The 27447-nt window shown below is 32.4% G+C and overlaps 9 protein-coding genes across 11 annotated transcripts; 4 read left to right on the forward strand and 5 right to left on the reverse strand.

Annotated features, from left to right (window-relative positions):
* The first annotated feature begins 78 nt into the window (after positions 1-78).
* RpS15 (ribosomal protein S15) lies at positions 79-1131 on the forward strand. Its single transcript, XM_012362068.2, has 3 exons — positions 79-236; positions 426-511; positions 742-1131. Exons 1-3 carry the CDS (start codon positions 228-230, stop codon positions 1088-1090), a joined length of 444 nt encoding a protein of 147 aa, XP_012217491.1. The 5' UTR covers positions 79-227; the 3' UTR covers positions 1091-1131.
* Positions 1132-1200: 69 nt separating this feature from the next.
* Positions 1201-4030, reverse strand: Rbsn-5 (Rabenosyn-5). Its single transcript, XM_012362066.2, has 7 exons — positions 3432-4030; positions 3169-3291; positions 2906-3046; positions 2638-2799; positions 2208-2559; positions 1636-2035; positions 1201-1523 (listed from the first exon to the last, which is right to left on the reverse strand). The coding sequence occupies exons 1-7, from the start codon at positions 3565-3567 to the stop codon at positions 1296-1298; spliced, it is 1542 nt and encodes a 513-aa protein (XP_012217489.1). The 5' UTR covers positions 3568-4030; the 3' UTR covers positions 1201-1295.
* A 146-nt stretch (positions 4031-4176) lies between these two features.
* On the reverse strand, positions 4177-7258 carry LOC105669165 (uncharacterized). 2 transcript variants are annotated; one of them, XM_012361955.2, is made up of 3 exons: positions 6563-7258; positions 6030-6221; positions 4177-5847 (listed from the first exon to the last, which is right to left on the reverse strand). In XM_012361955.2, the coding sequence occupies exons 1-3, from the start codon at positions 6818-6820 to the stop codon at positions 5665-5667; spliced, it is 633 nt and encodes a 210-aa protein (XP_012217378.1). In that variant the 5' UTR covers positions 6821-7258; the 3' UTR covers positions 4177-5664. The 2 variants fall into 2 exon arrangements, with proteins under 2 accessions (XP_012217378.1, XP_012217377.1); XM_012361954.2 differs by having other exon boundaries at positions 4177-5901.
* Positions 7259-8258: 1000 nt separating this feature from the next.
* On the reverse strand, positions 8259-11066 carry LOC105669223 (uncharacterized). Its single transcript, XM_012362060.2, has 7 exons — positions 10719-11066; positions 10154-10330; positions 9635-10028; positions 9302-9495; positions 8862-9203; positions 8648-8776; positions 8259-8557 (listed from the first exon to the last, which is right to left on the reverse strand). Exons 1-7 carry the CDS (start codon positions 10911-10913, stop codon positions 8483-8485), a joined length of 1506 nt encoding a protein of 501 aa, XP_012217483.2. The 5' UTR covers positions 10914-11066; the 3' UTR covers positions 8259-8482.
* Positions 11067-11162: 96 nt separating this feature from the next.
* Positions 11163-14706, forward strand: LOC105669222 (ribosomal protein S6 kinase-like 1). The gene is made up of 6 exons (XM_012362059.2): positions 11163-11561; positions 11644-12786; positions 12903-13036; positions 13111-14143; positions 14224-14319; positions 14383-14706. Exons 1-6 carry the CDS (start codon positions 11466-11468, stop codon positions 14485-14487), a joined length of 2607 nt encoding a protein of 868 aa, XP_012217482.2. The 5' UTR covers positions 11163-11465; the 3' UTR covers positions 14488-14706.
* On the reverse strand, positions 14526-19371 carry SMC2 (structural maintenance of chromosomes 2). Its single transcript, XM_012362058.2, has 8 exons — positions 19098-19371; positions 18587-19009; positions 18239-18517; positions 17253-18026; positions 16595-17182; positions 15830-16451; positions 15508-15761; positions 14526-15129 (listed from the first exon to the last, which is right to left on the reverse strand). The coding sequence occupies exons 1-8, from the start codon at positions 19263-19265 to the stop codon at positions 14704-14706; spliced, it is 3534 nt and encodes a 1177-aa protein (XP_012217481.1). The 5' UTR covers positions 19266-19371; the 3' UTR covers positions 14526-14703.
* Positions 19372-19434: 63 nt separating this feature from the next.
* On the forward strand, positions 19435-21881 carry RpL15 (ribosomal protein L15). Of its 2 annotated transcripts, none has more exons than XM_012361963.2 (5): positions 19435-19567; positions 19938-20118; positions 20698-20834; positions 21194-21304; positions 21556-21881. In XM_012361963.2, the coding sequence occupies exons 2-5, from the start codon at positions 19947-19949 to the stop codon at positions 21748-21750; spliced, it is 615 nt and encodes a 204-aa protein (XP_012217386.1). In that variant the 5' UTR covers positions 19435-19567; positions 19938-19946; the 3' UTR covers positions 21751-21881. The 2 variants fall into 2 exon arrangements, with proteins under 2 accessions (XP_012217386.1, XP_012217387.1); XM_012361964.2 differs by lacking the exon at positions 19435-19567 and adding an exon at positions 19625-19649.
* A 144-nt stretch (positions 21882-22025) lies between these two features.
* Arpc3A (Actin-related protein 2/3 complex, subunit 3A) lies at positions 22026-23312 on the reverse strand. The gene is made up of 4 exons (XM_012362019.2): positions 23159-23312; positions 22632-22808; positions 22359-22554; positions 22026-22252 (listed from the first exon to the last, which is right to left on the reverse strand). Exons 1-4 carry the CDS (start codon positions 23162-23164, stop codon positions 22098-22100), a joined length of 534 nt encoding a protein of 177 aa, XP_012217442.1. The 5' UTR covers positions 23165-23312; the 3' UTR covers positions 22026-22097.
* A 424-nt stretch (positions 23313-23736) lies between these two features.
* On the forward strand, positions 23737-27030 carry LOC105669201 (zinc finger protein 271-like). Its single transcript, XM_012362012.2, has 3 exons — positions 23737-23910; positions 23984-24157; positions 24234-27030. The coding sequence occupies exons 1-3, from the start codon at positions 23737-23739 to the stop codon at positions 26481-26483; spliced, it is 2598 nt and encodes an 865-aa protein (XP_012217435.1). The 3' UTR covers positions 26484-27030.
* Positions 27031-27447: the final 417 nt, after the last annotated feature.

Consider the following 27447-nt stretch of genomic DNA (forward strand, 5'->3'; position numbering starts at 1 on the left):
ATACGCTAAAGGTACCTTTTCAAGAAGCTGAAATTGAGCATCAGCATGAAAAGGCACCTTAAACTTTTCACAGTATCTCTAAAAAAAAAAAAATCCTATAAAGACCTAGCGTGGTGCATTCCAATCTATATTGAGTTCAGTGTCTATGATTGAAGCCATTTTCACCAAACTCCATCTCGGAGTAAACGTAAAATTTCTTTTCATCGAAGGTATCAGAAACTATAAACATGGCCGAGGTAAGCCTCCAAAATTTTATATTAAATCTACGAAATTCTCGCACATCCATTATGCAAAATGTAACAACACAAAGTATACATTTTAATTAGCTACTAAAGTACATCGGTAAAACAATATTAATATGTTGCGAAAAATGGTTGTCACGTGTTTCACAAACATTTTCATCTACTTTTCTGTGTTTTTTACAGGCTGATGAAACTCAGAAGAAGAAGAGGACCTTCAGGAAGTTCACCTTCCGAGGAGTGGACCTCGACCAACTCCTGGATATGCCAAAGTAAGATGTGACATTTGAATGGTCGATTATCTAAACATAACCTGTTGCAATTGGTTAATTTTACTAATTTTATTACGACCTGTGTTTATAATCCCTTTTTTAAACAATTATTGAAATAAAATAATATTAATTGTATTTTTTGTTAAGCTATTTTTATAATAAAATCTCCAAATTATCTGAATGAGATAGAAAAAGGAATAAGAAAAATTGTGAATCAAATTTTTTTTCAGTGAGCAGCTGATGGATTTAATGCACGCGAGAGCACGTAGACGTTTCTCTCATGGTTTGAAAAGAAAATCTATGGCACTTGTCAAGAAGCTGCGCAAGGCTAAAAAGGAAACTCCGCCCAATGAGAAACCAGAAATTGTCAAGACCCACTTGCGTAATATGATCATTGTTCCAGAAATGGTCGGCTCGATTGTTGGTGTGTACAACGGTAAAACTTTCAATCAAGTTGAAATCAAGCCAGAAATGATTGGACATTATCTTGGAGAATTCTCTGTTACGTACAAACCTGTAAAGCATGGTAGGCCTGGTATTGGTGCTACGCACTCTTCGCGATTTATTCCACTCAAATAAGTGGCATTTCTTATTTCATATTAATAAACTATGAAAAAATATCTTTGTTTAATTATTTGAACCTTTTTAATTCTTGATTTATTAAACACTTTACAAATAGGAAACATTACTTTTCTGACGATTAATAGGAAATTTTATTATAGAAAGAAATTCTTGATACATATACTTTATGTGCTGTAATATAAGAAGCGCATTGTTCGTACATCTATCCGTCGCTACTGTTATTTTGTTTCATAGCAAAGTAGGCACTTTGAAGCTCTCGAAGATTGCTTTCTAGTGTCGCAACTTCATCGTATTTGCAATCAGCGCGAGCTTGTTTGATGTATGCTCGAAGATTACTCATTTGTTCGATTATTGGATCCATAGAGGAAGACATCATGGGTGCAACATTGGATGGACCCCAGCCTTGAGACTGAGCTACCATTGCCTGTGCCTAAAAATTTAAAGAACATCATATTAAAATTTAAATCTTTATCAATCAAGAAATATGTTAAGCAATATAAATATATATATATATATATATATTATAGTTTGATATGCATTACCTGATTAGTTTTTGCAGGTAGACTGTTGTCTAAATTCCACATATCTTTCTTACGTTGTTCTTTCGGCTTCTCTCGTTGTTCTTCTTCCAATTGTCGCTCGTACGCTATTCGAGCTTCAATTCTTTTCTGACGTTCCTCTTGTAAAGCAGCGTATTCTTCTGTCGTGGGCAATGGTTGCAGAGTTAACAATTCTTCCTTTAGGAATATCATCGCTGATGTTCTAACCATCTGATACAGCCTCAGTTCTTGCCCTTGTGCTCCTTGCAACTCAGCTTCTGTATTTTTCTTTACACCAAGGACGAGAATTCTCTTGCTAGTAGCATCGATATTTTCACCCAATTTGGCTAACTTGACTCGTAATGATTGAGCATCGTCTAAATCATACATAGCCTCTCCTTCTCTAAAATAATTAAATGATCATTTTGATGTTAAGATTCGTCGATACAAGTTTTATATAAATAATTTGCATACCACTTGTGTCATTTTCTTGTGCATTATATTTTTTTATTTAATATGATGTAATGCGATTAAAGAATAAATCAACGTCTTAAATATAATAGAAATTTACATACTTTAATGACTCCCACATTTTGTTGTACATTGCCAAATGTTGCGAGGCTTCGTTCATGTACTCTCGCATTTTCTCATAAAACTCACAAACGATTGGTTTATCAAACTGCTTTGCTTTTTGCATCTCCCTTGCATCAAGCAGATTTATACAATGAGTACAAACTCTAAAGTGCTGTTCGCCACTAGCTGGATCATTAACTAACGATAAGACACTATTTAAACTACCACTGGAAGGTGATCGTGCCAATTTGGTGAGACCGATACCTGCACGTACTATCCTTTCGGGAAACGTCCGTTCTGACGTAGGAGAAAGAGCAGAATCGTCTTGTACAGATACAGGGCTAGTCATTTTTCCTGCAAAGAAATGCTGTTATTAAATGCTCTACATAGAAGAATCAATGAACTGTTTTTATAAATATTAATGTTACATACGTGCATCAACTAAAGACAGAAATACTGTACAGTTATGGCACATAACTGCCCCGCAGAGTCTACAGTGATGTTTTCGCCTTGCCAAATGAAAGCTTTTGGCACAATTGGGACATAACTTCACATCCTTTTCATCAATCCATGGTACAATGGTGCGTTCATGGGCTGTCATAATATTTATATTTGGGTTACATTGCATTAATTAAAAAAATAAACTAAATAAAAGGTATTGGAAGATGTCAATAATAATCATTTATTATCATTTTCTTACCTTTTCTGTCGACAGGATCTGATGGTAAATTATTTAATAATTTATCTAACCTTATAAGAAGTTTATTTGTTTCATATGCGTATCTCTCAAGTCGAGCATTTCTTATGTCTTTAAAATATCTCGTATGAGATGTAATTGCACCTAAAATAGATTTTAAATCAGTTATAATATTGTGAGTTAATCATATATTCTACTGCAAATAATCTCTGAATGTATTTTTTTAATTTGGGAAACTAGAGAATAGATAATAAAGCTGGATTTACCTATTTCTTGTGGTCCCCAATTAATTTCAGGACTTTGTCTTTTGTCCTGTGGTATTGCATTTGAAAACATTTCTGGTATATCATCTTGCTTCAAAATCTTTTTCTTGGCTTTGCCAAATAAATCTGGAACAAGGCCACTCTTGATTTCACTCCTTGCATTTTATAATCTTACACGGTGGACATAGTTCAACTCGAATCTCAAACTTTTATATAAACAAAGTTTGTGAATTGTAAAAGGAAAATGAAGCTCTTTGTAGATGTACCTTTCAGCGACTTCAAAATCTCCGGGTCGTCATTATGAACTTCCTCAAAATGCTTCGTTAAATACTTCGGCGCTTTGAAATCAGTCATGCATATAGGGCATATGAATCCCTCCAGCACTTCGCCGTTCCCAGCCATTGTAAAATTGTGATTTACAATTTACAATTCTCGATCGCGTTTGCCAATTCACTTATTTGTTCTAATGTAGGCGTTTCTCCGGTATTTCGGAAAAGAACGCGCCTTGCGGGAAGCCATATTGAACATAACAGCTGATAGAAATATTAAATGCCTTAACCTCATGCGATAAAAATGACACGTATTCGGAGTCGATTTAAATCGGCTGCTTTTTTAAGTGATCAATATTTGTATTGAGTATAGTATGGTTTCTATGATATGTTCTTCTATTTTCTTTCTTTCTCTTTTATTTAAAAAAGCAGTGTATTTCAAAGGGCTCCTAATGCCATTTTAATCACCGTATATCAGCTTTATTCGTTATAAGAAAATTTCACTTTTATATATTCATTTGCACGAAATGTATTTTGCCAAAATAAGATAAGATTGATACAAAAAGCGTCAATCATTCCATGAAAGATTAGATATAGTCAAAGAAATTGCGTGCGCATATTCTGTTCGTATTTATTCATATGTATATATTAGATGCACTTTCCATCTCTTTTCCTCTTCCTTGGTCCCAAAATAAAATGATAAGTATTGATAAAATTGATAATAATTAATAAAGAAACAGAACATTTTTAAATGTTTATTTGTGTCTTACATTTACATAAATTAATATACAAATCAGTAACAGACATAACAGGGATCTCACACAAATATTAAAAAATAAGAATGTTATACTCGATTTATAACAGCATTGAATTCAGATAAACTTAGAGGCCATCCTTCAATAGTTGTTTAAAAATTCTTTTTAGATATCATAAAATTGAACACCTCGCTTTAGTAAAAATGATAAATATTTTAGCATTAATTAATTTAAATTAATGTTTTTATACAATGTTACACGCCTAAAAATAATGTCATTTAAAATCTTCTGTTACATATCTTACAGGTTAATTCTACATTTATATTATGTTTATAATCGAGATCCATAAAATTAATTGCATAAAAATCACAAAACATCCTTCAATGTAAAATATTCCATTAAAGCAAATATATCCATATAACAAAAGATAATTTTGCAACAAAATTATGTGCAATATTAAGTCATATTTATATATATTACAAGTCAAATAGAAACACGAAATAAAATTTCCTTGGTAAATTAAAACAATGAAAAATGCACTTGCTCAAAAATATCCTAAATATCTTAAGCCAATCATTTCCTAAATTGCACATGTTTTGCCCTACGTTTTATACATATTTATATATACATAAATATTTTTGTGTATTAATTACAGTGGCAATTATTGACTTATTTAAAAAAAATATAATAAGAGAAATATATAATATTGTCAATAATATCTGTGTTGTCACTATTACTAACTTAGATTTATTGATGTATACTAATTGATTACTTGATGTATACTAATTGATATGTTATACTTTTCAATATTCACATATCAATATTGCAAACACATCAAGATGATTTCATTGTGCCTAGATTGCAGAACTGCCCAAGCATGCACGCGCGCACGTTTTTTTAATAATATAAACATAAATTAAAAGATATTATGTAGCATGTGTTGTGCTTTTGACATAAAAATTATTATCAAAAATGATTATCATTGAGACGTAACCACACATAGTCATAACATAAATGTCTCTCTCAGAAATCTCAGAATACAATATATTTTTTTCTATCTGGATCCAATGCTCACTTAACGTATTAATAATGATAATGGACGGAGTGGAGGAATGTATAAGCAGCCAAAAAAAATATACAAACGCCTAAATATACTACAACTCTCTTTTAAATTGCATTTGTGCTTGTCCAAATAAATATTTTTAAATTGCAACATAAAAAATCTAAAAAAAAATAATTTAAAGTATAAAAGTCACATTTTAAGTCACAAAGATGCCAGTGAGACATGAATAACATGACTTTTAAAAAGTCGAAAAGAGCGACATTTAGTCGCTAAATAAACTAGATAATTTGCAAGATTGCAATCCACAAAATTGTAATAAACTTTTCGAAACACGTTAAAAGATTTATAAAATCAAAACAAAATCCCCTTGTGTGCTCTCACTCGCATAAGAGAGCGACTGATTAAACTTTACTTAACCTGGGATTTGATTAGCGATGGTGTTAGATTCAACAGAGACAGACGGTGGGCTTGCCGAGTCCTGCATTAGCGTGTGTGTCTCTTCCTCTTGATCAGAGAGCGGCACAGCTGGCGCGTCGTGTGAGCCGGCTTGTTTCATCTTCAACTGGCTCGGCACCTCTGTGAGTACTGGCCCGTACTGCGAAGTGGAACCCACCAGCAAGTCAGTCGATGGATTCAAACCGCCCAACATCTTTCCTCATAGCAACGCGTACATAAGATAAAGAAACGAGCGTATAGAGCGTACCAGAGAGCGGATGGCTTCCGGTAAAATAAAATTAGCTATGCAAAATATTGTACGGCTGAAAATTGCTTGCCTACCTGACCACTGCCACCTGTTATGCCATTCCTTGGCGATTTGCTACGACTGAAAAAGCTCAACCATGCCCAAATAAAGCTGAGCAGTATACCGACCAGCATCATTCCAGCACCTAACGCTATGCAACTTTTCCCCGCATCCTCAGCATGCTGCTGCACATCTGTAGCCACTGTTGTATGTTCGTCCAGTTTTACCTATAATTGTCCAATTAATATAACTTCACAGATATAAATAAAACTATATAAAGCTAATAATGTTGGACAATTATTTAGTTGTAGACAACTTTTTGTTTTCATCAATTTTCATAGCCCGAGTCTTATGTTCAAGAAAGCCTTAAGAATGATCTTAAATTCTTAATCGCAAATTAAAGATTTTCTTGTTTAGCAATTATATATCTATTATGTTATAGCATTTTAAAACCAAACTAAAGACTAAAGGCAGTATAAGATTAGACTAAAAATCTTCCCAAAAATCAACTTGTGTTCCTTGCTGGAAAGTAACTAACGCATCATAATCATGATGATTGCGATTTTACCTGCGGTGCATGATTCGTCTGCGTCGAATCATCCGCAGAGATGAGGCTGACCAGCATAGTCGTAAGGCCGGCGACGAAGAAGCAGAGCGCGACCGACAGCAGTACCCATTCAAGCCACTTTCTGGAGCTGAGCTTGTGTCTAGACATAATACGCCAAAAGCCATGCCTAAGTCTACCGCTGCCACCGGTGCTGTCTCCTCGGCTGTCATACATGTAGCCGACGGTGGTCGGTTGATAGACGGCTCCGCTGTCTGGCATGTCCTACCGCAAAATGTACGCAATTCTTTCGCTTTAACTGCTTCGCGTTCCAATTGTACAGGTTAAAATCGCTTGATTGAAAGACTGAATCTCGAATCTCGATGCTTTCAGCTCAAAAAAAGTCACAACTGTGTATTGCGCGTTGAAAATGTGCTACGCGTCGCAGTCCGATACGATTGCGTGACTTGGCGAAGACTTGACTTTTCTGGTGAACGCGCTTTTTATGTATTTATGTTCTTTCTTTTTGTAGCATTACAATGTGGCTACACGACCGCATGTTATACATTGTATACGCAAATTATGATAAATTACGAATGATTACGAGTAACTGTGAACACGAACACGCATAGAGCTAATAGTTACGACACTGTAACACCACTGCACAGTGCACACATACACGACCGATAATTCAACACAATTGCACGCGTATTGATGCGTGAAACTTCTGCGAATGCGCTTGAATGCTGCGATGCCAGATTTGAGACGCAGCCGCAAGAGGGAGGAAATATCACACACATGTGTGCTTTATGTTATATTATATATTATATTATATATTATATATATATATATATATATATATTATATATGTATAATATATGTACGTTATATATGTTATATATATAATATATATAAAGACGTCCTAAAAAGACATCGTGTTTTAATTTCTTTAACAATTGGCATTTTAAATTTTGCAACAAAAAACTTTCCAAAAATTTTAAAAGGGACGTTTTAATTATTTAAGTATTTTATGAGCATCCTAATACTGTTAAAAATAGTCCAGAAGCGAAAATAAGCATGTAGAGATATTATTAAATTATGTTTGAACGACCAGAAACTCCATTTTAGCTGAGATTTCAAGAAATTAATAGGAGTTAATAGGAGCACATGACGATGTAGGAGCTCACTCGGAGCAGTACAATGATGGTAAGTGTACCAACTGCACTAATCGGTACACTTACCATCAATACATTCATAATGTTGCTTTAGCTAATCAATAGATAGCACTGTTTTGAGTGAGCTCCTGTGCAATCATGTGCTCCTTGTAACAATTTCGTAAAATTCCGGATAAAATAGCGCGAAAGAAAAGAGACAGAAATAGTATGTCTGCTCTTTTCTAACTAGTTCGAAGCGCGAAATTCACATGTACGCTTGCGCATATGCGTAGTATCCCCTCCCCTATGCTGCTTACTGTTTACGTCCATTATGTGCTTGCGTTCAACAATAAAATTTCTCGAATATTTAAAGAGTACACTTTTTTCTTTGTATAATTACATATATATAATTTATTTATTTATTTGTTTTTTTTATCAATATTTGCAAGGACAAAGATATAAGAGAAGAAGATATAAATTATGAATCCATCTGTCATGCACTTGTAATTTGTAATTATATAAAACAATAATACAATATACAAAGATATAAAGAATAAGAATATATATTCTCAATAATTTATCCCTTCTTTATTAGAACTAGTTTTTTAGAGGATAATTTTTTTATGTATATATTGTTTTTCAACTTTATATAAAAAGACTTACATACATAAAAATAAGCATAATATAATATTAATACAATAAAAGTTTCCAAAATATATGTACAATATATGCAAAGCAAAAATTTAAGAAGTTTTAATTAGACAATTTCGTTATCTACATTTTTTAAATGCTAACTCTCAGCTTCTGAATAGTTTGAACCATCTTCGATACTTATTGTACATGGAACATACTCTTGTCCAGATTCCTGAAAACAATAAAGGTAAATTATAACAAAAATGAGAATTAATTTGCTACATGTAAATTTGCAAAACGATTATGGTAAATTTATACATACTGAGTTTACAATAATTTGCCTGCCTTCCTCCAAATTCAGATCGTTTATTTCTTCTGTTGTTAAGATTATTACGGAATCTTCAGATATGCTATTTTCATCTATATAAGTTATAGGTATTTCCGATGAAACCTGCATATCATGCACATTTCATTAGCAAACAACATATCATAAATTTCTATCTAATAGATTTTATAATTTTTAATGTATATGTTACCTCACAATAGTTAAAAGCAGAGCCTTCTTGCGTTTTATCAATGACCTCAGTATCATACTGCGGTGTATCAATTAATCCTCGTTGTTTTTTCATATTTGATGATCTTTCCCTTTTTTTCCCATCTTGTTGAAGCCTTCGCCATATCGTAGTTTTTGGAATATGATACGCCATAGATGCAGCTGCTTGGGACATTCTACCACCTTTGCAAGCGGCCACAGCTTCTTCTAATCTTAATTTCTTCAAATCCTCATTCTCAGTTTTGCGTTTTTTCCAAAACGATAATGGCAATTTACCTTGATCTACTAGCCGTACTTTGTCTCTAAACAATGTAGTCTTTGGTATCTGTTAGATTAGGTTTCAGATAACAATATTTTGTTAAATTTATTAATAAGATAAAAAATTTTAAGAGAACAAAATAATGAAAGTAAAATAAAATTTACTTTAAATTCTAGTGCAACTTTTGTCAGATTCTCCCCTCTCTCCAAAGCTTTAACAGCTGCCTCTCTTGTGTCTAGAGCATATGTCCTCTTCATTTCAGGACGTAAAATTTGATAACCTTCTTTTTGTATACGTCTCCATAACACAGTTTTAGGAATTCTGAACATTTCTGATGCATGTTGTAAACTTGAACCACCTGACAAATAAACAAGCAATTAAATAATATATAACATTATTAATAACAAATATATGTACATATATTGTACATCAGGATATAATATAAAATATAAAGATTCCACAATATTAAAGGGCAAAATAAATAAAAATATACTAACTGATTACAGCAGTGATTGCTGCATTCATACATTCTGCGGGATATCCATTCCTTGATGCATTTAAATGTATGCCTAATGCTTTTGCTCGCATATATAGTGTTGAACGTGGAATATTGTGTTTAGTAGCAGCCTCTATTAAAGTTTGTCCTAATTTCAAGTCATTAATAGCAGATGTTAACATATCATCACTATAATCTCTCTTTACAGTCTCGCGACGACGTTTCTTTTTTTTATTTGAAATACAGTTTTCAGTAATGGTTTGTTTATGTTGATCCTGTAAATCATTCTCTAAAGATTCAACTACATCTTCTTCAACTTCATCCATTTCTGTAACAATCTCTTTACTATAATTTCTTTTGTTTATAGTAGTTGCACTTTCTTCGAATCCATCTATCTGTTTAAGATATCATACAACAATAATATATTATAAATTGTTGAATATAATACTAAGTTGCTTTACAGCAAATAGAAACTCAACAAGTTGCAATAAATAATTAAATTCTATAATTTAATACTAACATTAACGAGTCCACTTATTTTTAATGATCGTGCAGCCTCGAGTAAATTATTAATATTTTCTACAGGGACTCGAACTTCACCATGATATATAAACTCAATAATTAATTTTATATCCTCGGGAGAGATATCACTCAGAATAATTGTTGGGTAATCCTCCGTCACTTGACTAAGAACTTCCTATAAATAATGCAATACTAACTTTATATAATTGTTACATATTTGTACTAACTTTATAATTGTTACACATTTGTATTAACTTTATAATTGTTACATATGTGCACTACAGCACGTTGTTATATTATGCATCATTATTGTATAATATAACCAAGCTGCATTGTGCATATACATATATAAATTAACTTCGTAACATAAATTATACAAAATAACATTAACAATCAGTGACTGAAATTTTTAAAACTTGATTATTTCTATCAATTGCACTTGGTTTGCTACTATTGAAAATACAACACGTAGTTTGTTTTCATTCGTGTAATCGTGAGGTGTGTCAATATGTGAAATTGCTTATGAAAGTAATTAGTTTTTCGAAATAGTCAGAACTATTTACTTGAAACAAAGTGCTACATGCGCATAATACAATACGATGCGCATGAATACGTTGACCAGCTGCAGACAAAATGACATCCACCATACAATCCTCTTTTAAGAGCTGTTGCACAACATTGGATAGGTAGTTTTGATAATTATTCCATTTAAAACGATAACTCTGATTGATTTCATGTTGACCGGCAACGTCAGTCATGCCGTTTCAGTTTCGTTTTCTTTCCGATTTTTCGAAATGACTTTGTGAATGGAACTTGGAACAGGACTGTGTGTGGTATGTAATTGCATAAGCACAGTCCGCACAGTCTAAAGCGAACGATGTGAACAATGCTTGTGATGTTATTGGCTCATAAGCGCTTATGTGTAAGCGTTCAAAACGAACACATCCAACGTATCGCATATTTGCGTATCACATATAAAATATAGGAATTTTTTTTTATATTACTTGCTCTGAATCTCAGCTTCACTTTCTTCGACTGCCTGTCACTGGCCTGTCACTTTTACCATTCTTATCAATTTTTAGATAACCCATAAGTAATGGTGTTTCGTGTATTTTGTGTCACATTTGGTTCTTAACATGAATGTGATGCCGTTTTAAATCTTATTAAAATGCGAACTGCTTCTGAAGTACAACAAAATTTGTTCTGATGTACTCTGCATGTATAAAATATATGATAAACTGAAGGGACAAACAAACAGAATTTTATAGTTGTGTTTTGAATAGTTATGATACATAAGTATGAATTAAGTAATGGCACCTGCAAAAAACAAATGGATTAGACGTTTTATAATTACTGAAATAAAACGGCACAAGAAGGGTTTCACAATTTACAAAGTTACTTCTATGGTATGATATGTATTTTAGAATGTTATACTTTTTATCTTCTTGATCTCAATAATGTTATTCAGCTTTTGTATTTTCATTGTAGGTATTTCTGAAGTCTTCTCATGAAGAAGTGTCAAAAGTATCTGTGTGGAAGCGTTATAATGATTTTAAAAAACTTCACTCAGAACTCAGTAACATACACAAACGTTTAGGAATAAAAGAGAGTTTTCCAATTTTACCCAAATCAAAATACTTTGGCAGATTTGAGGCTGAAGTTGTAGAGGAAAGGAAAAAGTATGCTCTCAAGTTTCTAGAATTTGTGGGACGCTATTCATATCTGTATTCAAGCGATGTTTTCATAACATTCTTTGAAACTAGTCATGTGGATAATTATACTAATGATTGTGCACATTCCTTAAACTCTGATACATCAGAGGATGATCATATTGTTACTGTGAATGATTCTGTGCTTACAAATGATACTACAACACAAAGTCATTTTCAAGTGCCGTGTCGATCTAAAACATCTCACAATATTTTAATAAAACCATGTTCTCCATTGTCAAATACTACTTGTACTACGAATGAGAATGGATTTACAAAATCTTGGAGGAAAAATGAATCTCATAATACTACTAATTTACAGAATATAAATATTAAAAAAGAAGAACAAAGTTATAAAACGAAAAAATCTCATGTACAAGATGCTAATACTAAAGATTGTGACACATATAAAGGAATTAAAAATCTCGAAACAAACGATAAAACAACTCTACGTAATGTGTCAGGATTTGATAATCTCAACAGTAATATCAATAGACATCTTTCAAATTACAATGTAGCACATTCTACTCATTCCACAACATTGCATGAAAAGGAAAATCTTTCACAGATACAGTCGGATTCTACGCAATATCTTTTAATAGCTGCTGCTCATATGAGTGCAGCCTTTAAACATGAATCTATAGCAGAATACGAGGAAGCTTTTACACAATACAAACTGGGAATTTCATGTCTTATAAACGGTGTACAGTTTGATCCAGACAGTACAAGAGTACCAAGTATAAAAGATAAAATATCGAAATATTTAGCACGAGCCGAACAATTGTATAATAGATATTTAAATTGTAACATCTCAATAGTAAGCAAATCAGTATCAGACCTTCAACATTATAAAGTACTTAAAGCAATGAGATCGGTGATGCTTGTAATGGATATACGTACAAATTGTAAAAGGATAATAAAGGTAAGAAAAGTTGATTGCATATATTTTGCTATAAATTTTAATATTTAGATAAATTAGGTAAATTTGTAAAACGAAAAATTCGACTTTTTTAATTATAATGTGACTGATGATTTTAGACTGTAGAAAAATCTTCTGTTCGTGAAAATAAGATAACTGATTATATATTACGCGGACAAATACCATATATGGTGCATTTGCACGCATGTGTTGAAACGGAGACAACTGTATTTTTGATTCTGCAGTATGCAAGGTACAGTATGATGATTTTACGTGTAATATTACTTTGTATAATGTTATTCATATAATTTTTGCATTGTATTATAGTTGTGGAAAACTGTGGGATTTTATAAGACTACATTATAAAACATCTGACAATTTACATAATATAATTTCAAATCACATATGCGCAAATAAATATGTTAATGAAAAACTTGATAGCAATGAATATATTCATGGATCAAATAAAACAGATAAAGTTGTACAAAATAAACTACAAAGAGAAGATGATCAATACTTGACAGATATTCAGAATGAAATCTATCTGGAGGTGCCTACTATGCAATTGTTAGAAAACTCACAAAAATTATTAAAATCTGTTAATGCCACATTACAGAAAAGCAATTCCATCACGAGTCGATTGAATGATTTTAAAGAAGTAAAACATTCAGGAAACATATCATCGCCGAATGCAAAAGCTATTACGCAGATCTCTCAAGAATCGGATCTCATATCATCTGATGTTTATCGCAATAAATCATTAAACAATAATATAGATAATATTTTAATAAAGGATTTTATAGAAAATAAAAATTCGGAAACTAATTCTTTATCAAGAAACAATAACAAGAATTCACTTAAAAATAAGAAGAGTGATCCATATTGCAACAACTCTACTTTGAACAATATTTCGACGCAGAATATCTCGACCAACAATACGATATACGCCTATAAAAATAATGATACAGGAAGTAGAGATCGAATAAATTCTTCAAACGTTAATTGTACTGATGAAACACAATATCCGCATTTATGTAAAGATAATATCGATGAAGAAAAGCTTTGGCAAATACCTGAAGCGGTAATTCAATCGTGGACAACTGAAATTATTTTAGCCCTCGAAGCACTTCATCAACAGGATACTTTAATCTTCGATTTCAAACCTGACAATATTCTTCTTGATGACGCAGGGCATATACAGCTCACTTATATCACACCGCAGCACAATGTAGAACTGTCCAAATTAACGCATCCATATTCTTCACCCGAATTGACAATGTTTTCTCCGCTTATTCCGATTACATCTGCTACAGATATATGGAGCCTAGGAATTATTTTGTACGAATTGTTTACTGGCACTGTACGTAAAATTTGATACTTAATCATAAGGAAAATTATGCGTTTTTTGAAAATTAATGAAGTTTAACTTCTATTTTACAGACATTTGTTACAAAACACCCAGGATTATTCCATTCACATTCCACAATTAGCATTCCTAACAAGCTAACGGAAAGTGCAAAATCTTTATTATATGGCGTAAGTTTATGATTGCGAAACATTCCAATATAAATAAAATATTATACGATATAATTGTTGCAGATGCTGAAATATCATCCGGATGAACGATTAACGATAGACGAAATAAAACGTCATCCGTTCTTCGCAGGAATCGATTGGTTCAGTATGGTCGATTCTCAAGCGTAAATACTTATATCATTAGATTAATTAATTTTACATAATCGTTAATGAAATTACATAAGTATTTATTATTGTATAGTAGAAATACAAATAAATTTATAATTTAAAGAAATATACGTTAATATTATAAAATATACATCGTATGTTATAAAAATGGATACTTAATCATAGTGCTATGTAAATATAATTTTACCATACAAATAAAAATGTGAATGAATCATCTCATTTTCTTCTTATTTTTTCAGTTCTACTTATTGTAGACATACCGTCAATGAATCTAGTTGTAAATAGAACATTAGCATTATTAAACATACCATCCTTTAAGGATACGACGATGAACTGGGAGTGTTTAAAGTGTCTCTTTAACATTGTACTTATATTTTCTGTATGTGAGAGATCTAACGCGGCATCTACTTCATCCAAAATATAAAGCGGCGCAGGTTTATAAAGAAGCATAGCTAAAATTAATGATAAGGCAACTAGGGATCTTTGACCACCAGACAATTCTCCTAATGACTCTTTCCAAACACCCGAAAATCCGATCTTCACCTCCAAACCCTCTGTTATTGCTTCATTCTCCGGTGGTTGTAATTTAGCTTGAGCTCCAGGTAGCAAAGTACTGAATATCGAGCCAAAATCCTTGTTCACCTGTGAAGCCAGAAAACTGTGGTTAGTGTGGTCCAAAATATACATCCCGTATATTTTGAAAAAATTCTAAATTTATATGACACTAATATATGAAAATGACAGTAAACAAATCCGTTTATAATGTTCTAAGTTTAAATGTTGTATTGCTGTGTATAAAGTGATATAAATCTGAGATAATTTGGAATTTATTTTTCCTCTACGAAAATATCTAATAGATTTCCAGTAGTTAAGAATTGAAAATAAGAACTTCATCATGAACTAACTTTGCAAAAGTGCAAATAGATAGCTTTAAAAGACTTTCTCTTAATAACAATACATCCTGTAAATATAATTAGATATAGAATAAATTTTGCAAGAAAATTCTCTGAAAAATTGTACCTGCTCCCAAGCTTTGACCAAAGTTTGCTTCTTTTTCTCATCTAAATGTTTAATTGTTTCAAGAATTTTTTTCTTATCATTTTCAACTATTCTTTTCTTTTTTAACGTGTCGTTATATTGTTCTTCCTCTTTATCGAGAAGGTTGATTGATCGTGTATTTATATTGCGACATAACTTCTCGCGCATTCCTTCCAAACGTTGCACCTTTCTCTCCATTTCATCCGGTTTATTGACTTCAAAATCATATATACCGCCTAAAAGAAATATATAATAGAGTTATAACACGTTTCTTTAGAATCATCTGAGAATTTGTTCTAATTACCTTTTTTTCCAAAGTAAACTTTTTCCTGTTCAATCCAGTCATATTTTTTTGTGAGATCAGAAACTTTACGCTTGCAATCCGCCGCGCATTTTTTGATATCATTAACTTCATGATTTAATTTTTTAATGTCCAGTTCTAATTCTTTATTTTGTTTAATAATATCTTCTTTTCTCGCTAACAATTTTTGCATATCTTTATTTTGCTGATTAATAATGTCCTTTTGCTGCTTAACACTCTTCTGCATTTCGTCAACTTTAGTTTTGATTTCATCCAATTCTTGGTGAAAACTTTTTCCTTTTTCTTCTAACATATTATATTCTTTCTCTGCCTCAAGTAATTGTTCATTGCCGCTTTCAATAGCCTTTTTCAATTCCTTAATTTCCAATTCAAGCGTTTCTGATTCTTGTTCCCTCTTTTGCCATTCTTTGCGACTTTGTTCCGCTTTTTTCTTTAAGATATTTAATTGATTTTCAGCATTCTTCAATTGTGTTTCCCGAATATTTACTGCATCTTTTAATTGAGTTTCTATGTCGTTGGCACGTTTTGTACTCTCCTTCTCTAGATTTTTTGCTGTCGTTATCCGCTGTGTCAACTCTTCAATAGCCGCATTTAAACAATCCACCTAAAAAAACTAATATGTATTAGTAAAGATGAAAAAAAAACAATACCTGTAAGTTGTATATACATAAAGAACATATAGAGAACAAATTTTAAGGCTTGGATTAATGTATATTAGATATTTAAATGACATATATACGTGCGTACCTCTTCCTTGATTTTATAATGAGTAGTTTGTTGTAATTGCTGTTTCAACATATCAATTTCATAAGTTAACACATCATGTTTCTGTTTTAACAATTCATATTGTTCTGCTGTTTTTGTAACATTTGATATAGCAGTCTGTATTTCTCTTAAAGAATGTTCTTTCTTATTCAGTTCATTTTGAGTTTCTTTCAATTCTTCTAATTTTAATATAATCGATCCAGACTTCGATTGAGCACCGCCAGATAACGTACCAGCTGGATCAAAGAGATCGCCTTCTAAAGTAACGCATTTTTTCATGATTTTTTCATGGAATGCTACTTTTTTGGCAGTTTCCATATCTTTGCATACAAATATTTGACCAAATATCCAATTAATTGCAGGTGATATTTCATCCGCAAAATTAATAAGAGAAAAAGCAGGTTGGACATTTTCCTTCCCAACCAATTTTTCTGCCAAAGCGATCGTTTGTCCATTCATAAGTTTACCAGCCACTCGATTGAGCGGAATAATTGTAACACGTTGTTGTAATTGTCCATGTTGAAGGATTTTCTTACTTGTGGTTTCTGTGTCAACTATTACATTATAAAGCTGTAAGATAATTACATTTGTAAAATAAAGATTGTCATAGAAACATGTAATGTAAATTGAAAAGTATTACCTTTCCTCCTGCAGCAACTTCCAAAGCATATGCAGCTTTTTTATCCTTCACGGTAATTAATTTGCATACAATACCTTTTACAGATCTTGCATTAAAATTCGGTTCAGGATTTCGAAATTCAAATTTTGTTCTAGGATACCTTGATTCAAACTGATCCAGTTTTTCACGCAATGGTTTTATTTCTGCAATTAATGTATTTCTTTGATTTTTTAAGTCTTCTAAATAACCATCCTTATAATTTAATTTTTGCATTTCATTCTTCAGATTTTTCAATTCCTTTTCTTTCTTCTCCAGATCCATACTGTACTTTTTATATTCATTTGTAGTATTGTGCATGTCACTTTGTTTCTTTTTCAACTGTTGCCTATTGTGACTTAAAGTCATTTCACATTGTTTAAATTCAGTTTGCGCTTGTGTTATACTTTGTTTGGCACTTATTAATTGCTGCTCCAAAGTAGCATTTTTGCCATCCTCACTCTCTAGTAAGCCCGCAGTGATCTTCTGATATTTCTCTTGTGTCTGCTGTACTGCTTCTGTATCTTTTTGAGCCATTTCTTTTAATTTCTGAAAAAATCCCCCAACTTTCTCCAATTCTTTCTCTTTTAAATTTAATGCGTTTTTATCATCTGCTATGTTCATTTTTATCTGATCTATTGCTTTTTTTGCTGCTTTAATATTCTCCTTATTACTGTTTACTTCAGCTGAGGTTTTGAATTGTTTTTTTTCATACTCTTGTAATTCTTGTTCTAAGGATCCTAATGTACCACCTTTTTCCTATTAAAAAAGATTACTTTATAATCTAAAATAATATTACTTGCTCAATTGTGTAATATAATTTCTGTTATTAAAAATATTACATTATTAGATTATATATAGTATGTCTTTTTTAAATTTTAAGCACATCAAGCATATTCTAACTATACAATATATGAATTTGTTTCATAGAGTTCATAAAAAATATTAAAAAATCTAATATAAGATCATACCATTTCCTTTTTCTTTTGTAGTTCAGCATATTTCAGCTCTATATTCTTAATTTCTTCTTCACCACTAGCTATATTCTCTAACTTGGAATCTATTTTGTCTTGTACTATCTTGACATCTTCGTCTGTTTCTTGACTACTTTTTAGAGCAGTAACATATTTCCATGCAAGATGAATTCTTTTGCTGTGTTCAAGCTCTCTTTCTATTCGCTGAAATTCCACATATTGGATTCTCTCTTCCTTTAATTTGTTCAATTTTGGTCCTATTTCTTCTCTCAGTATCTGCAACACATATGTAGCAATTAAATATAAAGAAATATTAATACTATATCATATGTATTAACAACATACATCATTAATTTCTTTTAATTTGCTATCCTTTTTTTCTATAGTAGCCAGAGCCGATTGTTTCTTCTTCTCATACATTTTTGTTCCTGCTGCTTCTTCAAGCATAGATAATATTTCAATTGGCTTCATGTTTAATACTTTTGTTATTCTGCCTTGCATAATCAGAAAGTGTGGATTATTCACATTCAATTGGACAGAACAGAACAAATCTTGTACACGTTTATTTTGTACATTTGTTCCATTGATCATATATTTATTTTTACCACCAATAACTATTTGTCTTGTAATCACTATTTCTTCATAGTGTTCATAACCCATAGGAGATGACTCTCTGTCACGATTGTCAAATGTTATTGTAACACTCGCCTTTTTTATTCCTGCTTGTCCTGATTTGTAAACCAAATCTTGTAAAGATGTAGCACGTACCTACAACAAAATAAATTAATCAGTTATGTATAATTCACAATTTAACAAATGCTATGTCACAAATTTCAAAAAAATGCATGAAATTTACCTGACCAAGGTTTGTAATGCCCAAAACAAAACATATTCCATCCAGTACGTTTGATTTTCCACTACCATTAAATCCTGTGATCGCGTTGAATTCTTTGTCGAATCCATTTATTTCCATTCTTTTGCCATAGGATTTGAATCCTTCTAATACCATTGACTTAATATACATGTTAATTAATAGTTAATGTCACTTATAAAATTCAAATACTTCAAACTCACTTCACTCGACTTTTTTAACTGAATACTTGCAGAAAACCAACCGATACATTTCCTAGTCAGTGTTGTCAAAAATCCCTACTGAATTTTATGGTTAGTTTTCAACACAGCATTTAGGGATTATGCTGATAGGGATTTGTGCAGTCTATACTTACTACGTCTGTGGTGAGAATGCGCCACGCAGGTGATCGTCTTCTGGTAAAGTAGCTCCATCGTCAAGAGCGGCCTTCTTTCCTTCTGTTGTAATCGCGTGGGGTAAGTGATGTCCTGGAAATCGTGTTAAATCTTAAACATCTTAAATTTCGTGAGAGTGACACGTGAAGAGATTGATCACTGGGTATTTTTGCTAAAAATTCTTTCAAAATTTTCATAAATTTCTGTATCGATTGATTATATCCGCGAAAAGAGATACTCTAACCCTAAAGAGGCTTGCCCTGATATTCAGCACGTTTTTTTTTTTTAGAAAGATTTTGGATACTCTTGCGATTTTAAGATTCTCACAAATAATAATTTGACTGTATACATATTTAATAAAACAATTTACATACATAGAAAATTGTTAACATTATAGTATCAAGTTACAAATGATGTCTGATTTAATAGTTTGTCGATCGTTTCTGCTTAGGGATTCGCGATGGGTGCATATAAGTATATGCAAGAATTGTATCGCAAGAAGCAGAGTGACGTGCTCCGCTTCTTGCTGCGTGTTAGATGCTGGCAGTATCGCCAGTTGACCAAGCTGCATCGTGCCCCTAGACCATCCAGGCCTGATAAAGCTCGTCGGTTGGGTTATAAAGCCAAACAAGGTAAGAATCACTATTTATTTATTAGAGAGAAGATAAATTCTACACATATGTAGAAATATTTAATTAAGCAGTTTACGGAAATATTTGTCTGAAGTTTTAATTACAAAGGCAGTTTAGTATCATTTGTTTCCTTCACATATTTTACACAGTGAACACTTGTTTTCAGTACTAATGTATATCCTCAAGATACATGGCAGAGATATATCATATAAATTTGTTGAATTGTTTCTTTTTCTAGATTTGGCCATTTTTTTAGACTACATACTTCCCATTTTGTGAGGAATGGATATGATTTCATAACTGCTGGTAAATTTTATTTTACGTTCCGAAAATAACTCATTATTTCAAAGTAATAATACAATTATACTGAACTGCCTTATTTGTACTTAGCTTAACATTATAACAAAATATGCAATATACTTGACAAAAATTATAAATGATGATCTGGTACATGCACCACTCTTATGTTTTCATGAAGAGAAAAATACCATAGCTACTGATATATTTATTTCATTAACTTTATAATGAATATGATTGTAAAATGCAAAATGAATACAATATTTCATTTTTATGTTACAGGTTTTGTTATCTTCAGAATTCGTGTACGTCGTGGTGGACGCAAACGTCCAGTTCCGAAAGGTGCTACCTATGGCAAACCGAAGAGTCATGGTGTGAACCAGCTGAAACCTACTAGGAAATTGCAATCGGTTGCCGAGGTAAGATGTTATAATGTATATTAGTTAAAATTATATATATATATATATATAATGTGTGTAGAATCTTAGAAATCTTAAATATCTATATCATGCACCATTCTTGTAAATAGAGAAATATTGTATATTTATTGATTATAGATACATTAATTATGGAAATTATAAAATTTTCTTAATTAATGAACATTAGTAGAATAGATTAGTGTTTTTTTTTTGTATTTGTAAAAATGATGATAGAACTTTCTTAGAATGAAAAACCTTGATTATTTTTCTTCCTTGGATGTCTGAAATTGTTTGTCTAAAGATTAAATTTTTTAAATTATATTTTTGTATTAACATAGATTGTTCTTTTTTCCTCACAGGAACGCGTTGGCCGCCGTTGTGGTGGATTACGAGTACTAAACAGCTATTGGGTAGCCCAGGACTCTTCATACAAATATTATGAAGTTATTCTTATAGATCCTGCACACAAGGTGATATTTACAACTGATTTACTGAGCTATCAATTGTTTTTAAAAGAAAGAAAATCACTATCTTATTACAATTATTAAATATGTTTGTTTTAAATTTGTTCTTAATTTCATAATATGATGACATTTTATATTGATAAATGAAAAATCATGATTTTTTCATCTTCCTTGGATGTCTGAAAAGGAAATATATTTTAAGAATTATTTTTATTTATTTATTTATTGTATATTTCTAACATTTGCTTTTATTTTAGGCAATCCGTAACGATCCTAAAGTGAACTGGATATGCAACGCAGTGCACAAACATCGTGAACTTCGTGGCAAGACCTCTGCTGGTAGAAGCTCGCGCGGATTAGGCAAAGGACATCGTTATTCGCAAACAATTGGTGGCTCGCGTCGCGCCGCCTGGAAGAGGCGAAACACGCTATCTCTTCGCAGGAAGCGATAATTATTTTATTTCTAACATCCATGTCTGCATTGCAAGATACATCATTCTGTTGGTGTACATTATATATTGTATCAATATTATGATGTATTTTGTAATAAAAAATAAAAATCTCTTTCTTAAAAGTTGTAAAATTGTGGTAAATTAAATATCCTAAATTCATTATTCCTTTATATATTTTCCAGTAATCAACGTTGCATAAAAATTTAACATTTGAAGTATTTTCCTAAAAAAAAAGCAAAATTGATATAAAAATGATAATAGGTCATAACGAATAATTTTATTTCTTGATAACACGTAGTGTTTTTTATTTCTTGATAACACATTTCAAAACAATATAAAAAAATAATTCACTGTCCTGGTCCAGATAGTGATTTGTCCATGAACTTCTTTTTTGCAAAGCAGAGCCACCATTTGCTTGGTTTCCCATCTTCGCCGTATACTTTTTCAACAATCCTAACAGCCGTTTCCTGTCTAATTTGATAAAGATACTGTCTCATAAGATCTAAAATTAAAAGTAATTCTATTAGTAAAAAATATGGAAATATTTGTGTTTATTGAGTTGTTCTTATTCTTTAATTGTCAAAATGTTTCATTAGTTTGATACTCACCAGCTTCAGCAGGACTGTTTGGTTTAGCATATACAGAATTTAAAGGAAAACCAGGATCACCGGGAACATCAAATTTGGAGATAGCAAGAGAAAACATCTCGTTCATGGCTTGCGGTTGGGTTGCACATTTTTGTAATTTCTTTAAACATTCAGTAATAAATAAAGTAATGTAGATTAAAACTCTGTCAGCTTCGCTCTGCAATAAAAGTATACTTGATGTATACAGTTTAGCACATGGAATTTTACTTCACAGTAAGCTTTTAAAAGAGTTACTTTAATTTCGTATGTTCTGAAAAACACATTTGCTTTAAAGAAATACAATGCCTCATCAATTATATCCTGTTCTTTGTTATTAAAAGGAGGCGCAGGACCTCTAAATGTCGTTTTAATTGGCAATAGTGCCATGTTTCCAATGGTGCCATGGCTCTTTGTAAAGCTGGAATGATAAGCCTAAAAGAACAAAATAAGAAGTTCCAAATTACAATGTTACACAAGTTTGATATGCTTATGACTGCTAATCTATTATTGATGAATCATAAACATTGCCAATATAATGCACCATTAGTACATACTATATATTAATTAAAATTCAAGTAGTAAATTAATCTGTACATGATACTTTTAAAATATTATTTAACATAAGTGTTTAATTTAGAAATTACAACAAAAATACATTCTAAACTAAAGAGGAAATAAATTACATTACACTTTGAGTATACATTATACGGGTAACGCCCTAACAATTGCACGTAGCTTAAAAATATTTCCTGTTTCTACTGATATAAAATACAAGAACTTACAGGCATAATGGTGATAAAACAATTATTTCTTAAAAATATTTCTGTCTACTGTGACATATAATATATCGCATGGACTCTCCAGGACTCTCCCACTAAATTCCGTGAATGCTGTACATACTAGAATGCGTCTTTCTATATAAGTCTGGCACATAAACATGGATGACAAAGAGGGCATTTGGATTACTTTGTCTCTTTCCTTCGTAGGCTATTGAAAACCACCATTATAACACAGCCTATTTCAGCGACTGCAAAAAAAAGCAACAATATAAAAAGTCTCTTACACAAAATCTCTTTGCGGACTCATATCTAAACCAATTAATAGTTCACTAAGGACAACAGGCCACGTTAAAGAGGCTATCGACAATAGATAAAAGTGTGATGACGTTCTGCAACGCGGAGAAAAACAACAGGATGCGTGTGTGCATATGACAGTGCGTATGCGGTCCAGCATTTTAAGCCTCGAGGATGACATCGCCGATCTCGTGAAAGCGTACACAGATTCAATGTGTGCTCGTGAATTTTTCAGAAAATAGACTGAAGAGAGATTTGCCTGTACTTGTACACATACTCTAATCTCGATGCAGGTCTCGGACGAAATGTTGACGCAGGCAAATCAAGACAACAGTCTTTGCCGCGTCTGTCTAACTGTGGATTACAACAACCAATACATCTTCCGCAAGAATTGGAATGATTCAGATAATACGAGTACCCCTGAGTTGTCAGAGAAACTGCAGTTATGTGGAGGAATAGAGGTTTGTTTTTTTCTAATGTCGTTCTAATGTCATTATTTTGCGTAGATTATGAAGCATTTCTTTTCTCAAATAGGTGTTGGAGGAGGATGGTTTGCCTACTAGCATATGCATCAAGTGTGTGATGAAAATTAATGTTGCTTATGAATTAAGGGAACAGTGTCAAAGAGCGGACACTGAACTTAGGAGGCTTTATGGGAAAACGTTGGCAACTTTGAAGAAAAATGTTGGCAATTATATTTACACAAAAGTAATTGTATTTCTACAAGTAAAATGATCATTTCAACATTATTAAGACTGTTAATTATATCTCTTTTTCTCTGCAGGATCAGTACTGTCAAACTGAGCAGTTTTGCACCTTGGATATAATCAAATCAGAAGATAATATAGAGTTAACTGTGGATAATGAAATTAATACAGAGAAGAATATCCTTGCAACAGAATCAAAGAGCATCAAGGGATGTAAACTTTCGGATACTTTCAATCAAATGAGACACACAGAAGACACTCTAATAGACAATGAACCAGATTTAGACTGTGTTAATAAATCTAAACAAGTAGAACGTGAGAAAGTAATTAAAAAAGAAGCTTATAGAACGAGAAGACTAGCTATGTTTAAAAGAGTAACATCTATAGAAACTTTGAAGAGTCATAAAGAAAGGCAAAGAAGATATATCAAGAAGAATGCGAGCATCAAACGCGATACGAGTGACAGTGAATATCAAACAAAAGTGAGAAATATTCATAGAGCGGAAGAAACTTCTGAACTCGCATTACAACATATAACACTCGCATGTCCAAAATGTGATAAATTTTATTTCAGTAAAAAATCTTTAGATAGACACATGTTGACTCATAATCATAAAGAGTTTAAATGCGACAACTGTGATAAGCAATTCCTTTGTTTGGACAAGTTACTTAAGCACGTTAATCTGCATAAAACGAAGGAGAAGCCGAAGCCGGTGTTGTGCAAAATCTGTAACAAAAGTTTTAGAAAAACCGATACTATGGTTAGACACTTGAATGTTCATAAGAAAGCAAATCCTAAAGAAGTTTTCTCTATACTGAAAGAGATACGTGACAAGAGAAGATTAGAAAACAACCAGGAGTCTTGTGAGATAAATAAAGATGAAGAAACGATGTATGACGAAAAATCGCATGGAGAAAACGACGGTATGACGAGAGAACTGAGAAAACGTAATGCAAAAGTGGAACAAAGGGATTCAGATTTGGCAAATAGCGATTCCAGCAGTGACAAATTTGAGCCATTCGATGACACAACGCTTTTTCACTGCAAACATTGCAGCAAACGTTATTCTACCGAAAGATCTCTTCAGCGTCATTTGTTAGTACACGATGAAAAGAAATTCGTCTGTCACGTCTGCAACATGAAATTTTTCCGACAGGACAGGCTTAAGAGTCACATGGATCGGTACGGTCACGATGAGACTAAGATGTGTACGGAGCCGCAGAAACCGCCCGATGACAAATCCGCTATCAAATTAATAAACAGCTGGATAAGGGAAGAATTGGATTCTGATAACGAAGGCAAAGGCTTCCCTTGTACAATCTGCGGAAAATCGTACGCCACAAAGAAGTCCCTATTGAAGCACCAAGTGAATATGCATGGCGGACAGGACGAGTATTGTGCAAGTTGCGGTAGCGAGTGTACCTGCGCGGACAAATACAAAAATCAAGAGAAGAGCAACGAAAAGTCAAAGCCATACACATGCGAGGAATGTAACAAGTCCTTTGAGAAGGAAATCAAATTACAGCGACACGTGCGCATTCATGAGCGTGCTAAGGAACAGCAGGATGCGAACTTCAAGCGTTTCCTCTGCCACATATGCAGCAAAACGTTCCGGCAGAACACCGGCCTTATGTTTCACATGAGAACGCATACGGGTTACAAACCACACGTTTGCAAGTACTGCGGTCGCGGTTTCACATCCAATTCGAACTGCATCAATCACGAGAGAACGCACACCGGCGATCGGCCGTTCGTCTGTCAGTACTGCAGTGCATCGTTCGCCAAGTCATGCACCCTTAAAGCACACATCACCACGCATACTGGCGAGGCGAATTACCATTGTAAGACCTGCGGCAAGTCATTCCGGCGGCTCAAGTATCTCAAGGAGCACCGATTCACACATACAGGCGAGAAACCATACGCTTGCAAGATCTGCGGCACTGCGTACAGTCACTCCGGCAGTCTGTTCGTACACGAGAAAAAATGTAAGGCGCAATACAGCAATTATCAGACGGGACCAGCGCAAAATCTACAGCAGACTCCCTATCAATCTCCGCAGACCACCGGCGGAATTTCCACGACACCGTCTTCCTCGGTTATCACTCCTATCATCACCACACTGCCTCAGGGTCATCTGAACGTCATTAACAGCGCTCTGAATACGCAGACGAACAAGGAATACATAGACAACATCCAACGAATGAATGCACATGCAACGGCCACGGCCGTTTCATCGGGTCTACATTCAAACACCGATATACATCATAATCCCGAAATGAGTTCCGTCCGGAACTTCGCCATCATCGGACAAATGTTTCACACATAGGAAAACGTAAACACGAATCAAGACTCTACTGTGATAAATATTTCATTTTTAATGATACTTGCGAAAAGTAGACATATTTTATACTTTGAATATAATCGCGTATCGCTTTTTTTCTTCTTTTAAACAGTAGTAAATATACGTTCTGTATTGCATGTCATAAAATGGGAAAATGGGTATGGATGTATATTTCTATTGGAATGTATATTTTTATTTGATGATTATTAGAAATTTTTTATCATATACTTTTATGGCAGAAGTTTTATTAATATTTTATTAATATTATGTCCAAGTTAAACAGAATCATTTAAGAGCACTTAATGTTATATTTTACAGTTTACTTATCAAATTTTTATCATTGTACATACAATCTGTAATCATTATGCTAATAGTTTGTTTATCGAATTAATAAAATAAGACTCTGTGAGTAACGTTAAATTTTTATGAGTTTTATTTCATTATAAAAGTAATCACTAATATTTTGTATTGAAGTTGAAACTTAAATGTACATGACTTAATTAAGTAAATAAATTTTCCTCTTTTACATGAACTTTATTTGATTTCTGAAATATTTATGGCTGTTAAAATTTGGTATTATTAATCTATCATTCTTTTTAGGTTAAATAATATATATTCGTCATTTACCAATTTACTCTTGTTTATATTTCGTTACACTTTTACAAAGTTTATAACTTTAATATTAACATTAATTAAAATAACTTAGAATTAAATATGAAGTAAAATAAAATTAGATATTACTTAGAATTATATTACTCTCAGGTTTTTTACAATTAAATGATTTATTAGCATTTCTTATGATTTATTAGCATTTTTTACAATTAAATGATTTATTAGCATTTCAACTTTCCAGAATACCTTCTAGAAATTTTAAAGAAGACGTGTAAATTGTTTAAGAATTTTATCAGCATTCTAATGGCCGGAGCACAGACTTTTGCATAAAGCATAA

This window comes from Linepithema humile, chromosome 4, assembly GCF_040581485.1.
Source record: "Linepithema humile isolate Giens D197 chromosome 4, Lhum_UNIL_v1.0, whole genome shotgun sequence".
Classification (NCBI taxonomy): Eukaryota; Metazoa; Arthropoda; class Insecta; order Hymenoptera; family Formicidae; genus Linepithema; species Linepithema humile.